The 15574-nt window shown below is 34.6% G+C and overlaps 1 protein-coding gene across 2 annotated transcripts in view; it reads left to right on the top strand.

Moving 5' to 3' along the window:
- The window catches only part of LOC125668853 (sushi, von Willebrand factor type A, EGF and pentraxin domain-containing protein 1-like), a 337072-nt gene that overhangs the window by 307294 nt on the left and 14204 nt on the right, over positions 1-15574 (top strand). For both annotated transcript variants that reach the window (XM_056161741.1, XM_056161742.1), the window contains 5 exons: positions 5599-5760; positions 9083-9244; positions 11967-12128; positions 12400-12558; positions 13391-13561. In XM_056161741.1, coding sequence (XP_056017716.1) covers positions 5599-5760; positions 9083-9244; positions 11967-12128; positions 12400-12558; positions 13391-13561 — 816 coding nt within the window. The remainder of the gene's footprint in view (positions 1-5598; positions 5761-9082; positions 9245-11966; positions 12129-12399; positions 12559-13390; positions 13562-15574) is intronic.

The following is a 15574-nucleotide window of genomic DNA, read 5'->3' as shown; positions in this document are numbered from 1 at the left end:
ATTGAATTGTCAAATCCAAAGCGGTCAGTTTTTCTTTTAAATATTGAAAAGGAACTGAACTGAGTTCATGGCTTTTCTTTTTTCCATTATAATACTGTAAGATATTCCTATAAACCTTTTTATTTTCTTCATTTTACTGCATTTGTAGAAGCCATTCTTTTAATTTCGAGTCAAAGCATCCGTTCATTTAAATTAGAGTCGAAGCATTTCAAATAAAGAATAGGAAAGGTTCTAGTTTTAGTTTTCTTATTTTTTATTTTTTTAATTTAGTTAGGGTCTAATAACAAATTTCAATTTTACATTTACCTTTACATATATTAAAGATTTAGGACCCTTATGGGCATATTCTTTATTTCCATTTGGAAATGTGAATGGTCAAATTACAAAACTACTTCATAGCATTCAAAATGTAGATATACTAATACAGTGTAATTTTGTTAAGTTCTGTAAATATTTTACAAAAACTAGCTATCTTCATTACTTAAATCTGTTTCTTCCGAATACAGCACTTTTGTGCAAAATTTGTATGCAAGCAGACCAAGAAACTATAAAATTGAATTTCATATGGAGTTAAATTGCATTCTAACATTCTAACATATCCCTGTGAGCTCGAAATAAAGGACACCACAGAGTCATCCACTTCTGCTTCATACTTAGATATTTTATTGAAAGTAGACATTAACGGCAAACTAACAACTCAACTGTATGACAAACGGGATGATTTCAGCTTCTCCATCGTCAACTTCCCACATTTATGTAGCAATATTCCATTATCACCTGCATATGGTGTTTATATATCTCAACTGATTCGATATGCAAGAGCTTGTTCTGGGTATAGTCAGTTTTTAAATCGAGGTAAGCTACTGACAAACAAGTTGATGGTACAGGAATTTCAACAGTCTCAATTGAAGTCAGCATTTCGCAAATTCTATGGTCGTTATAACGATCTAGTTCGTCAATACAACCTCGCATTGGGTCAAATGCTGTCTGACGTGTTTCATACCGATTGTTAAGCCGTTCTTGGCACACTGATTTTGACTGCGGATAACTCCGTTTACCTGATCAGGATATGGGGCTCACGGCGGGTGTGACCGGTCAACAGGGGATGCTTACTCCTCCTAGGCACCTGATCCCACCTCTGGTGTGTCCAGGGGTCCGTGTTTGCCCAACTATCTATTTTGTATTGCCTGTAGGAGTTATGAGATTGATCACTGTTCGTTATCTTCACCTTGCATAGTTATTTAGTATCTTGGAGCAAGAACACCCAAATGTTACTTTTCTCAGTTGTGTTATATTACGCGATCAAACCTTTTGAGATTCAAAAAGTAACTCATTTACTATTAAGTATTTATTTAGTGTATTCAAATAAATATGCTGCAATAGGATATGTGTTCAGTTTCATGGAGAGCATGTGTCAGAAAAACGTCCTGAGCTTTTTTAATTTCTGTAAGTGATTTATCTGAACCAATTATTAATTGTATATAATACACCAAGTGAAATGCTTCTAGTACATGAATGTTATTGAATTGAACAACAAGCTTGGTATGTCATTGTGTGTAAATGTAGCATTTGCAACTGTAAGATCTATATTGATTTGTGACCTCCAAATTTTGTAGAAACCATAGGCACCTGAAGCGTGGATAGCATGTATATAAAGATCTTATGTACATATACCCCCCTCTACCCAATGAAAAAATAAATATCAAACTAATGTAATTCATCCAAGTAATTGATGACTTTAAAGGAGCGAGATTAAAAGTTCAATGTCTGACAAAAAACTAAATTCACAGTTTTCACCAAGACCACCCCCCACCCCCCTTATGATGAATGTTGAAATTATTGATTGATTCATTGTATCTTGTTTAACGTCCCTCTCTGTATACCTTTTCTACTGTTTGTTCACAAATAAAAGTGTACATTAAAACTATTAGATGTTCATTTATATCATGTGTATTGTTTATTATAAAACACTGTCCAATTTATCATTGATCTATTCATTTTTTGATTTTTCACTTAACATGCATTCAGGTTGTATAATTCAGTAGCTAATTTTGACCTACTTTCTGCGATATAACCTAACTTTTAAAATCTGCGAATATTCAGTGGCGAATCTAGAGGGAGGGTTCCTGAAAATTGGTGAAAAAATGCACTTCATGTGTATAATTCTCAGCAAAAATTTGGACCATGCCGTAATCTTGACTTTGTAGCATTGAAATCGTAACTGACTCAATAATTCCTTTGAATAGTCGATGTTATAAAAATAAAGTCAACTATTAACTATCTTCTAATTTATTGTAATCAGCACACTAGAAATGTATGTACAAAGGGGCAAATTATGGACCCCTTGTTTTAAAATTATGATGATTATGATCAAAGACATTAATTGGTTCTCTAAATGATTTCTGCTCTGTAAAAACAATTCTTTGGATATGGTAGAGAAATGAAAAATTCAAACACACCGCTCTGAAATTTTCTTGCATTAAGATGGGTAAAGTACGTCAGTCTTATACGGCAAAATTAAAAAAAAATTGGTGTAATCCTGTATGCTGAGACCCATCAACGAGGTAACCGTATGTCTCTGGAGATGCCAGAAAGAAAGATTAAAACAAATACCAAAGACAAAGAAGGCAGAAAGAGGTCATTCAGATTTAATTATTTCATAGAATAGAAATAGAACTACTTAAATGGGTTAAAATACAGATTGCAGACAACACGGATATAGAATATTAACTACCTATCTCTTGAAAATTTGTTAAAGAAAGAACCCACGACACTGACTTTAAAGCATCAGTTTCTGAAGAGACACAATTTATCCATCAGACGTAGAACACACATTTCTCAGAAATTACCTGAGGACTATGAGGATAAACTTTCCAATTTCCAAAGCTTCATGATCAAGATGAGGAAGAAACATCAGTACAGTCTATCACAGATTGGGAAAGCGGATCAGACTCCTTTAACTTTTGATCTCCCAGCCGACACTACCATCAACTGGAAAGGCACTTCTACAGTTTCAATCAAAATCACGGGGAATGAAAAAAAAACGATTTACGGTAATGTTAGCGTGTACTGCCGGCGGAGGAAAGCTGCTACAGTATGTTTGTTTAAAAGAAAAACTATGCCTAAACTTCAGTTTCCCAAGGGAATATTTGTGAAAGTTCATCTCAACCGGTGGTTCAATGATGATATTACAGAAGACAGGATAAAGAAAGTGTGGGGACGATGTCTGGGTGCTGGAAAAGATCGCAGTGTGTTAGTGTTGGATGCCTTTCTGTGTCATTGATCTCCAGCAGTGAAGACTGTGATAAAAAATATTCTTCAAACGGACCTTGAAATAATACGGAAGCCGTTAGGTGCCAGGGTATAGAATTAATATTCATTTAATTGGCGGCCACCACTTAATTTATGTGGCGGCCGCCACTTAATTTAACTGGTGGCCGCCACATATTATCTGGCGGCCGCCATATGAATTAACTGGTAGATGCCACTTAATTTATCTTGCGTCCGCCACTTACAATTTCAAAAGCAATTTCATTCATATTGCTGAGTTATTATTTTGGAAAGATTTAGAATAGTATGCAAACACGGTAGCATCATTTTTCAAAGTGTAGGGACAGTCGGGGGAGAGATTGTCTTCTACAATTGTTGGTAAGTAGAAAGGTAACCTAAAAATGTCTCTTTTGCCCTAACTTCATATTCCTAAATTGGAGGTGGCTCCGTTCATCATTCAATTCATCAGTTCATTCATTAAACATTTTTACCATTCATTACCACAACAATGCGCTGTCACATATAAATTACTAAATATTGCAGAGGGAGATTACAGGGATTGCACCCTTTCATTTTGAGAAAGAGAGAGGAGTTGAATAACTGGCGGCCAACATAAAAATTAAGTAGCGGCGCCACATAGATTAATTGGCGGTCGCCAGATAAATTAACTGGTGGCCGCCACTTAATTTATATGGTGGCTGCCAGATAATAAGTGGTGACCGCCAGATAATAACTGGCAGCCGCCAGTTAAATAAAGTGGCAGCTGCCACATAGATTAAGTGGCGGTCACCACTTAAATGAATATTAATTCTATACCCTGGCACCTATCGGCTTCCATACAATAAAACCTTGAGGTATGACAGGTGTTTTACAACTGCTGGATGTTGGTGTTAATAATGCAATGAAAGTTTCATTGAGACAGAAATGGAATCCTTCGATGTGTAGTGATAACCATACATACACAAATCAATGGCAAATGAGGAAACTGAAACTGAACACTGTCTGCTGGTGGATAAGTGAAGTATGGCAAGAACTAGATCCACAGATTATCGTCCGGGCATTTAAGAAATGCTGCATTTCCAACACTCTGGATGGGTCCGATGATGACATCCTATGGGCTGAGCACATTAGTGAGGACGCTAAAACATCAAATGAAAGCGATGTTGAGGATTGTAATGATTACAACATTATATACATGTATGATGATGATAGTAATAACGATACACCCTTCTCCATACTCAGAGACATTTTATAAATTGTTCAAAAGTGAGGAGGAGGAGGAGTTTGATGGATTTTGAAATGTGGATTCACAATAATGATTTGTTGATATAAACATTAGGACTGTGTGTGTTTACAATGTATATACTGTAGTATAGATCTACCTGTATATTTTGCAATGCATGCTTGCATGTAAAATTTATGTCTCTGACATTCTGCATGATTTGTTCTTTCACTTAATAAAATGTGTGGAGAAAAAATTCTTTGGTATTTCTTTACCTTAAGGGGTTATATTAACGAAATATGATTAATTATTTCTGGAAAATCCAGATGGACTGGTAAATTTTTCTGCGGGCTTGTTGAAAATAAACCCTAGCAGTACAGCTGGACTGGTGACATAAAAAGTCCTATTATGTAATATGCACCCCTTTCTGAAACCAAATTTTTTTCGAAAAAGTGTGTATTATATTCGACAAAATACGGTAATTGTTTTAAAAAAGAGTTCCAGTTAAAAATGCTTCATATATAGATTACATGCATATACATGTATATGTCTTAAAATGATATATGAATTTGCATTATCTTTATCCATTGTATAAGATATCCTTTTATTTTAGACTAGATTAAAGATATATGCTGTGATTGAGTTTTGAATTGAGTTGTGTTATGATATCAATATATTATAAGTCAGTGATAGGAGGATAAAACTGTTTAAAATTACTTAAATATTTTCAATGAGTGATTTTACAATTGGATAAAATGTGAAAAGAAGATTATATGACACTAAAGCAGACCATGATTAAATTCTTTTGTATACCCCTTTTCCACTCAGCTAACACTTTACCTGTCTTTTGCACATTGTTGGCCAAAGGGGAACACAGAATTAAGTGTTGCAATTTTATCTCTCTCATTTTTAGCTCACCTGAGCTGCAAGCTTAAGTGAGCTATCCTGATCATTGGTTGTCTGTCTCTCTGTCTTCTGTAAACTTTTCGCATTTTCATCTTCTCCAGAACCACCAGGCAAAATTCAGTTAAACTTGATACACATAATCCATGGGTTAAGGGGATTCAAGTTTGTTCAATTTTTTTATTTATTTATTTTGTATGTAGTGGAGTGCAGTAAAGGAACATTTTACAATAGCACAAGTCAAAACTGTGAGTATTGTCCCTTGGCAACTTACGGAAATGCAGATGGATTAACTACATGTACACCCTGTGGATCTGGGAAAACTACTCTAGGAGTTGGTTACTATGATAGTGCAGATTGTGTGGGTAAGTTTGTATGTGACAAAGAGCTCTTGCCCATGCCATTCAAAATCGTCTTGTGAAATGGACATGATTGTCATTTTGTATACATTAGTTCATCAATTTTGCAAATTAACTGATGAATAGTACCATTTAGATAGTATTTTGTATAAATTCTGAAAGAAAACTTTGATAATCACAACTATCTTGGTCCACTTGATTTCACAATGAAGCAACCATCTTGCCTTTATTTAGCACAGCTATAGTTTGACCTGATATAGATGTGAAAAGATCATTAACACTGTAATTGTCCACCGTAAATAAATGATGAAGTAAAAAATTGCATAAAATAACTAAGTTGAACAAAGTGAATGTAAACTAATTATTAGAAGTAGTTGACCAGGGATTTCACAAAACATTACAAAGTATGATATAGAAAACTTTTCTATCAGTCTTAAAAAAAATATGAATGATATGTGAGTGTAATGATATATATATATATATTTGAAGAGGGGGTAAACTTAAGCAAATTGTAAGGTTTATACCTAATAATATAATATGTGAAGAATAAACTAGTTTTCTCAAGTGTACATGCTTCTTATTATCCCCTCCTTCAAAGAAGAGGGGCACATTGCTTTGCACCTGTCAGTCACTCTGTCATTAGACCACATGTCCACTCAATATCTAGAGAACCGTTCACTTGATCATAATGATATTCATGTGGGTTGGTTATGAGTACAAGAGGACTTCTATTGTTTTCAAGTCAAAAGGACAAGGGTTAACCCACTCTTGACATAAGAAGATATTCTTTGCTCATTATCTTGAGAACCCTTTGCCACTTGGTACACTGGTACATCATAAGAGTAGATGACCCCTATTAATTTTGGGTTCACATACTAATATATTGTCTCCTATATTTTAAAAACCACTTGCTTAATTGACACAATACTTGGTACACTGTATCATATAAGGAGTAGATGACCCCTATTGATTGTTAGGTCACATGGTTAAAGGCCAATGATCAGTCCACTCTGGCTTAGGAAGATATTGTTTAGGCACTACTACTATCAATTAAATGATGCCTGTGTATAGTAACCCTTTTCAATTTTTCACCATGGGGGCATATATGTGTAACCATTCTTGGATATAAATTTCACAAGATGGTTGTAGGGTAGTGAGTTCATTTATTCATCAATCATACGGGATAAAACATAGACGAGATGAGATGAGATGACCCTAAAACAATGACAACATATAAACATACAAACAACACATAGACAATACTAAGACATCATATTTCAACAATAACAAATACACAGAACATTCAATTAATAGAAATTAATGCTTAGGTCATTAATTTATTATTTACACTATTTCTGTGATTAAAATATAGTAATTAGGTTAGGTCAATCATATGTACATTACATACCGGTTTATGGAACCGAGATAGCCCCTATACAGTGTTGGATCAAAACTGGGCTTTATATATTGACAGGTAAACAATCCAAGTACTTTTAGATTTATGAAATGTAGTAGTCACACCTATGTAAGACAAAATATTCTTCTACTGGTCTATCAACTCACTTTGAAAAAATACCTGAAAGCACCCTGAAATTCCCGCCAGAGTCTACCATTGGCCAAAATACAAATAACCAGCCAATAGAAATTTAAACCCAGTCTATTACCTACTAAAATGTACATTCTCTCACCTAGGCTATTCAATACCTGGGACCTGGACTTAACCATTATAAGAAATAGGGGTGTTTAGGTTTATTTAAACACTTACACTCAAAACACTAAAGTTAGTAGTTCTGCGCATGAATGAATGCAAGCATGAATGAATGAATGAGAATCTGAATTAAATCAAAGTATAATGTAAAATAATAAAACAAAAAGTCCAACTATCACATATGTTTTACAAGCATTTCTTGTCTTTAGCTATAACATGAACTGAAAGCTCAAGTGAGCTTTTCTGATCACCCATTGTCTGTCATCTGTCTATCCCCCTGTCTCTATCTGTAAACTTTTCCTATTTGATACTTTTTCTCCGGAACCAATGGGCCAATATCAACCAAACTTGGCAAAAAGCGTCCTTAGGTGAAGGGAGTATCTCCAAGGGTAGATTATAGTGAAATAGCAAAAATACACTGACAAATTTTTAAAAAATCTTCTCCAGAACCAGCATGCCAATTTTAACAAAACTTTGCAGAAAATATTGCTAGGTGAAGGGGATTCATGATTGTCCAAATAAAGGGCCATGCCCCCTCCAAAGGGTAGAAAATCACAAAAATAGGGTTGTAATATTTAAAAATCTTCTCAAGAACCACTGGGCCATAAAAGTTTAAATTTACATGAAAGCTTCCTGACAAAGTGCAGATTTAAGGTGGATCACTACACCCTAAAATAGTTTCTCAAATTAGTACGAATCGATTTAATCATAAAAAATATGATTTATAAGTATATATTCCAAAAAAGGCAGAAAATATGCAAATTTGGATAAAAACATGAATTTCAAAAAAATTGTTTTGACACATATCAACAAAAGACTCTGGCGGATTTGAACTTGAGATCTACGGTTCACCAGCCCAATGCTTTAACCACTGGGCTACTATAATACACAAACGATTCAATCGATACAAATAATTTCACAAAACATTTAAATCGTCATCGTGTGACGTAGTGTCATAAAGAGTATAAGCTTTAGTGTAGTGAGCTACCTTAATTAAAAACCATAGCCCCCAGGGTTACGGTGGGGCCACAATAGGGGATCAAAGTTTTGTATGCTGATGTAGATGGGAAATATTTTTAAAGATATTTCTTGATTTAAGCAAGGACTTTCATATTTTGTATATACGTTGCTTACGTGAGGACCTTTGATGTGATCCATTAGTGTATGATGTCGTGACCTTGTACTGGAAGGTTGACCTACTTTTAATGAAAATCATACCTATTCAATATGTCCTGAACTATCAAAGGTAGTTCTTTCATATTTTGCATATAAATTTTGTATGGCAAGACTTTTCATTTTATATCATGTCCTTTGTCCTTGTGACCTTGAACTCTGAGTTTGCCCTGCTTTTTGGTAGGGCTTTCATATTTTGTATAGAGATTTTTTATGGCAAGACATTGTGACACAACGGTGTTCGATATTTTGACCTTGGAGTTTGACCTACTTTAAGAAAAACCTGACCTATTTATATCTCCTGAACTATTTAAGGTTTGGCTTTCATATTTTGATATTGATTCTTTATGGCAATACCTTATTATACTTTGGTTTTGACCTTGAATGATGGAAGGGCCAAGATGGCTCCGGTGAGCAATATTGCCCATGGGCTTCTTGTTTGTTTAGATGATTGCCGAGTGGGACAGTTTTGGGATAGCACTTTGTCACAATGTGCACTCTGTCAGAAACACTTTTATCAACACATGACTGGACAGGACTACTGCCTGCCATGTCCTCTGGGCAAAAAGACAAGTGGAACAGGCTCCAATAGCTCCTCACAGTGTTACGGTGAGTACAGGCTCCAATAGCTCCTCACAGTGTTACGTTGAGTAAAACAGGCTCTAATAGCTCCTCACAGTGTTACAGTGAGTACAGGCTCCAATAACTCCTCACAGTGGAACAGGCTCCAATAGCTCCTCACAGTGTTACAGTGAGTACAGGCTCCAATAGCTCCTCACAGTGTTACAGTGAGTACAGGCTCCAACAGCTCCCCACAGTGTTACAGTGAGTACAGGCTCCAATAGCTCCTCACAGTGTTACGGTGAGTACAGGCTCCAATAACTCCTCACAGTGTTACGGTGAGTACAAGCTCCAATAGTTCCTCACAGTGTTATGGTGAGTACAGGCTCCAATAGCTCCTCCCAGTGTTACAGTGAGTACAGGCTCCAATATCTCCTCACAGTGGAACAGGCTCCAATAGCTCCTCACAGTGTTACGGTGAGTAGAGGCTCCAATAACTCCTCACAGTGTTACAGTGAGTACAGGTTCCAATAACTCCTCACAGTGTTACAGTGAGTACAGGCTCCAATAGCTCCTCACAGTGTTATAGTGAGTACAGGCTCCAATAGCTCCTCACAGTGTTATAGTGAGTACAGGCTCCAATAACTCCTCACAGTGTTACAGTGAGTACAGGTTCCAATAACTCCTCACAGTGTTACAGTGAGTACAGGCTCCAATAGCTCCTCACAGTGTTACAGTGAGTACAGGCTCCAATAACTCCTCACAGTGTTACAGTGAGTACAGGCTCCAATAGCTCCTCACAGTGTTACGGTGAGTACAGGCTCCAATAACTCCTCACAGTGTTACGGTGAGTACAGGCTCCAATATCTCCTCACAGTGTTACAGTGAGTACAGGCTCCAATAACTCCTCACAGTGTTACAGTGAGTACAGGCTCCAATATCTCCTCACAGTGTTACAGTGAGTACAGGCTCCAATAACTCCTCACAGTGTTACAGTGAGTACAGGCTCCAATAACTCCTCACAGTGGAACAGGCTCCAATAGCTCCTCACAGTGTTACGGTGAGTACAGGCTCCAATATCTCCTCACAGTGTTACGGTGAGTACAGGCTCCAATATCTCCTCACAGTGTCACGGTGAGTACAGGCTCCAATAGCTCCTCACAGTGTTACGGTGTTTTCCTTTTACTAAGTACTTGCTTGAGATTTCTCTCAATGTGATTGAACTTTGTGATGTCCACGTAACATTAGTATATGTATTTACAAAGACAAAAATTTAATTCTTTTGACATGATATATAGAATAAAGCGTATAATATGTAATATACATGTGTTATGATGATTTTAGCATCAGAAATGCATGTGAACTTGTGTTATTACTTTTGAAGATCTAAACCTACTTTAGTCTGGAAGTTCTTCAGGGAAGCTGGTTTATATACTGTTATTAAAGGATCTCATAATCGCAAAAAAAAAATGTTTGATACAGGTATATACATGCTTAGGCTTGTGATGTTAAAGGGACTGATACATGATTTTCTCCCAAATTTTGATTTTTACTTTTAATGATCAAAATCTACTGTCTAATTGTTTAAAAGGTTTTACCAAAAAAATTAGATTATATATTATCACAGAAACTCATTTTAGAGAGTTTATTATTTGTTTTGTAATGTGACATCTTAAAGTTTAATTTGTGACTGCGCAAAATTAAGATGATTTCAATTGCAATATTAGTATTTCACTGGTTTATTGTTTGTAAACATAAAAAGATTTGATATGATTGAATATTGTTTGACGTCCCTCTTGAAAATAATTCACTCATATGGAGACTTCTGGTGAAGGGCTGCAAAATTTAGGCCTATGCTTGGCGATTAAGGCTATTGAGCAGGGACGGATCTTTATTGTGCCATACCTGCTGTGACACGGGACCTCTGTTTTTGCGGTCTCATCCGAAGGACCGCCCCATTTAGTCGCCTCTTACAACAAGACAGGGGGTACTGAAGACCTATTCTAATCCATATCCCCACGGGATGTAAACATAAAAAGACTTTAGCCTTTGTTTATATAACACTGAATTAAGGCTAAGATATTACTCTTATCCTTGCATTCAGAAGGTCAAAATTTTGGCTGTCAACATTAAATATTGTTATATCAAAAATTAAAAATATTTTTTTTCAAAAAATGTAAACCTGTCCCTTTAAACATAGATATTTTAAAGAAATCATAAAAAAAAAAAATGTATATTTTACCTTTTTTTGGCTAATTATTGATGGCTTTCTGAGTTAATTTGTACAGGTGTTGTATGGTACATACATTGATATAAAAGAGGACTTTCCTTCAAACTTTTTTTATATATCAGGAAGTAGAGAACTATCCATAGAATCATTACACAAATTACTCAATGAATTTAAGGCTAATAAAATAAAGTATGGGAGATAAAATAACTAATCAGCAAGGAAAGATGATGATATACAAAGTTGACTACACTGACCATCATTGATCATGTAAAACTACTAGCCTGCAGATTATTATTTCTAACCAGTACAGTACAACTTCTGATCTGAATGTTGGCAAATCATTCACATATTTTTACATTAAACTGTGAAGTCTTAATATCAAGAGATGCTCCGCGTTTCAGGTCTTGTCTTATCGCATTTGTGGGGGTTTTCTTTTTATTTGGTACTAAACAAATCCAGATTATACAAGTCTTACTAGGTAATCTAAATACTAAAAAGATAACTGGAAAATGACATTAAAAATGATTAAATAATGTTTAGATGATTGCAAAGAGGGAACAGAGCTGAAACCAGATGGAAATTGTGTGCCCTGTCAGCGTGGATACTTTCGCAGTTTTCTGGAGGATGTTTGCACTCTTTGTCCAGCAGGAAAGACGACTGCTAAGGAGGGGGGTGCTGCAAGTTCATCACAATGTGATATCAGTATGTAATGCTTACAAAATGTTAGATAAAAGGAGAGTAAATATGGTAAATTTTATGAGACTTCAATAACATTTTGAGAGTTCTAGTTTTCAAGAGTCTGGAATCAGTTTTTCAATCAACTGGTTACAGGATACAAGTGTAAGGGTGGTAAAATTTTAACTTTGTTTTTCCAAGTTATATATTTCATTTCAAAACTTCCTTTCATTTGAAATATGAATAAAGAAATTATCAACACATGTATAAAATATCATTATTTTATTTTGTATTTTAGCAATCTGTTACAATGGAGCATATCGTAATTCATCAAACGTATGTGTTCCATGCCCTGTTGGAGAATATCAGTCAATGGATCTCCAAGATAGCTGTCAACAATGCAAAACAAACTATACAACAGAGTCTGTTGGAAAAAACAACATCACAGATTGTAAATGTATGTGAAATCTTTATAGTATTTAACAAAGCTTGGAAAATTATTTCATTGTTTCTGTACTATCAGGGATTTTCCTGGTTTATTTTTTAGTCTGGTTACCGGACCTATTCACAATTAAAGAATCACTAATATTTTTCCTATTAACAATTTTTTTCCCAATTAAGTGTACTTAAAATTCCTTTTCACATAGAGTCAGAAATAATTTCCAATATTATAAGAAAAAAATATATAGAAAAATGACTTTGCAAAACACCGCAAACGTGAGGCGCATTTGTTTCAAGAAGCAGTTCGTATATGCTTGGATGAGTTATGTGACCTATGGGTCTCTTGTTTTTATGTGTATACTTCATAATGATTAACTTCAAAATTGACATTGAAAAATTTGGTAACCATGTTGACCATGATTTGATTATTTGTCCTCTTTGTTTAAAAAACTTTCAAAATAAGCATTATTATGTACAGTTGATTTATGATTATAATCAGTAAATGGATGGATTATTGGTTATATACATGTGACAGATTTAGATAAATTTTGAAATATTTACATCAACCTATTAAGCCAATCTCAATATTTATGATCAAAATAACCAAACAGTATGGATCGAGATAGTGATCATCCTTTATTTTGTACTTCGAGGGATTGCATGATGATATGTTTAAAAATAGAATACCAAAACTATATGTCTTACGATTACGGAACATCATAAACAATCAGAAAGGGTAAAGCGATCATTTTTCTTGTATTGTGGATCATTGTCTCATCAGCTGAAAAACAAATAAATTATGCAATTAATGCAGTTTAATTGTTTCTTATGCAATTATCTGCTTTTAGTTCATTGTCCAAAGGGATATGACATCTTGGATGCAGCTAATGAGACTTGTCAGCCATGTGAAAGAGGATATTATAAGGACAATATGAATGTGTTCAGTACATGTATGCAGTGTCCTCCTGGCAACACAACAGAAGGAATGAAAGCCACCAGCAGTGATAACTGTTCTATCAGTGAGTTCAGAATTACTGCTGCTACAAAATTCTAATTGTGATGAATTTTCTTTTTGTAAATACAGGCATGTGTAACACATAAAAACTGGCACTAATTGTAATGGGGATCATTACAGTTGTTCCTCAAGCATTCCTCCATATTGCAAGTGGTGCCCTTTTGTTTGTAATTCCAATTAAATTGTACCATAGATACTTATTGTATATACAAATGATCTATAAATCAAGGAAATAGATTGAAATTTATATAGTTTGTTTATATGTTTCAAAAACAAAGATAACAATCGCACACAAAAAGTTAAAGGGTCGCGAGTTCGAAAATAGCAAGTTAAAAAAAACCCAAAGCATGTACATTTACTGGCATGCGAGTGTTTCAACATTTTTGATTATATTATTTATAGGCATTTATATATATATATATACCTATGATGTGAATATCGTTTTATTTTCCTCATTTATAAATGAGTAAAAGATGTTTAAGAAGAGAGAATTTAATATTTTAAGTATAATCCAATCAAAATTGAGTGTATGTACATGCTGGTCTGTGATTTTGAACATCCCAGCGAGTTAAAGGACACATCGCATGTTTCTGAACTTTTTAATTTTTTCAGCAAAATTAATTCATTTCATTCCTAAAACTACTTAACATATGTTTTAAATGAAACAGTTTGTGTAGTTTTCGAGTTTGAAAGCGATGAAATTCAATTCTTGCGATATGCATATTTTCTTCGATATTTTATGCGCCATTATCTGTGACGTCATATGCGACCTCGAGCGAGAAGATTTGTAAACAGTTGTTAGCCATTTCATAAACAGATCAGATTTAATTGACAAAAAAACAATTATCACATTAACGGCTAGTTAATACATTGTAACACTGCACTGGGGTGTTTCGTGCCGTTTAAGGGTGTACTTGTTGTCAGTAGAGAGGATTTGGACTGTTTGTTTTTTTCAATTCTCGAAGGAGAATGAGGGACAAGACGTGAATATTTTTTGTCGGCACAACGACTTTGCCATAAAAAAAACAGTAGAATTTGTCCCTGAACTTTTTCAACAAGCACTTGGACAAAGACGTAGATAAACTGCGAGAAAATGGTTCTATCAAAGCTACGTACTGTTACATATAGGGCTACGGCATATGCTTTCCGTTCTGCTCTCAAATTCAATACACACTCGCACCAACTGACCTTCACTTTGTAACAACATGTAGGCAGAACTTGTGATCGGAGATTCTACCAACTGGTAGTTTTAAAAAAGAAATCTAAAGATAACAGATAATTGAACTTTCAATTATAAATAATAAAATATGATATTTTCCAACTTTGAATTGAATTATAATTAAAACTCATTTTTTTAAGGAACGCGTACGTACATGAAACAACAACACACCGCGCTCCCACTTCCTAAGTAACAACATGTAGATTAAAAAAATAATGATTATTAAAATTGCTTGAATAGAATAATTTAAAAGTATTGTGATTTTTACTATAAATTTGATCATTTTTATTTATTTCGAAATGCACCCGTGACAGTAGGCCTAGTTGTCAATGATGCGTAATCGTATATAATTTAGGCCAATCTAACTTATCCAAAAATAAATTTAATAATAATTGCACAGTTTATTTTAGAAAAGCAACAACGCTAATTACAGTTGTTTAAAGAAATGGCATTATCAAATAGTGTTTAGACAGCGATCCCATGTAAACATCATTTACTCGCAAATGCAGATGTCCTAGTCGGTTTCCTCGCTACATTTGGGTCGCTATTTGTATGCATTGGTGGCTAAAAGATATAAGACTCAGATAATTTGTCAACATTGAAATAAATGTTATCCATGGTAAATAAATTAGGCCTCTAAAACCCGAGTTCTTAAAAATATCTAACACTACTTTTACAACAAGTTGATCAACGAATGTCGCATATGACGTCACTGTACCATGTGACTACCTATCTAATTAACTAGGCTTTTTGAAATCGGGGATTAGATTTAAGTCCGTATTGTGGCTAATTATCGCA

The sequence above is a fragment of the Ostrea edulis genome, chromosome 4, assembly GCF_947568905.1.
Source record: "Ostrea edulis chromosome 4, xbOstEdul1.1, whole genome shotgun sequence".
Lineage (NCBI taxonomy): Eukaryota > Metazoa > Mollusca > Bivalvia > Ostreida > Ostreidae > Ostrea > Ostrea edulis.
This window is presented reverse-complemented; position numbering and strand designations above follow the sequence as displayed.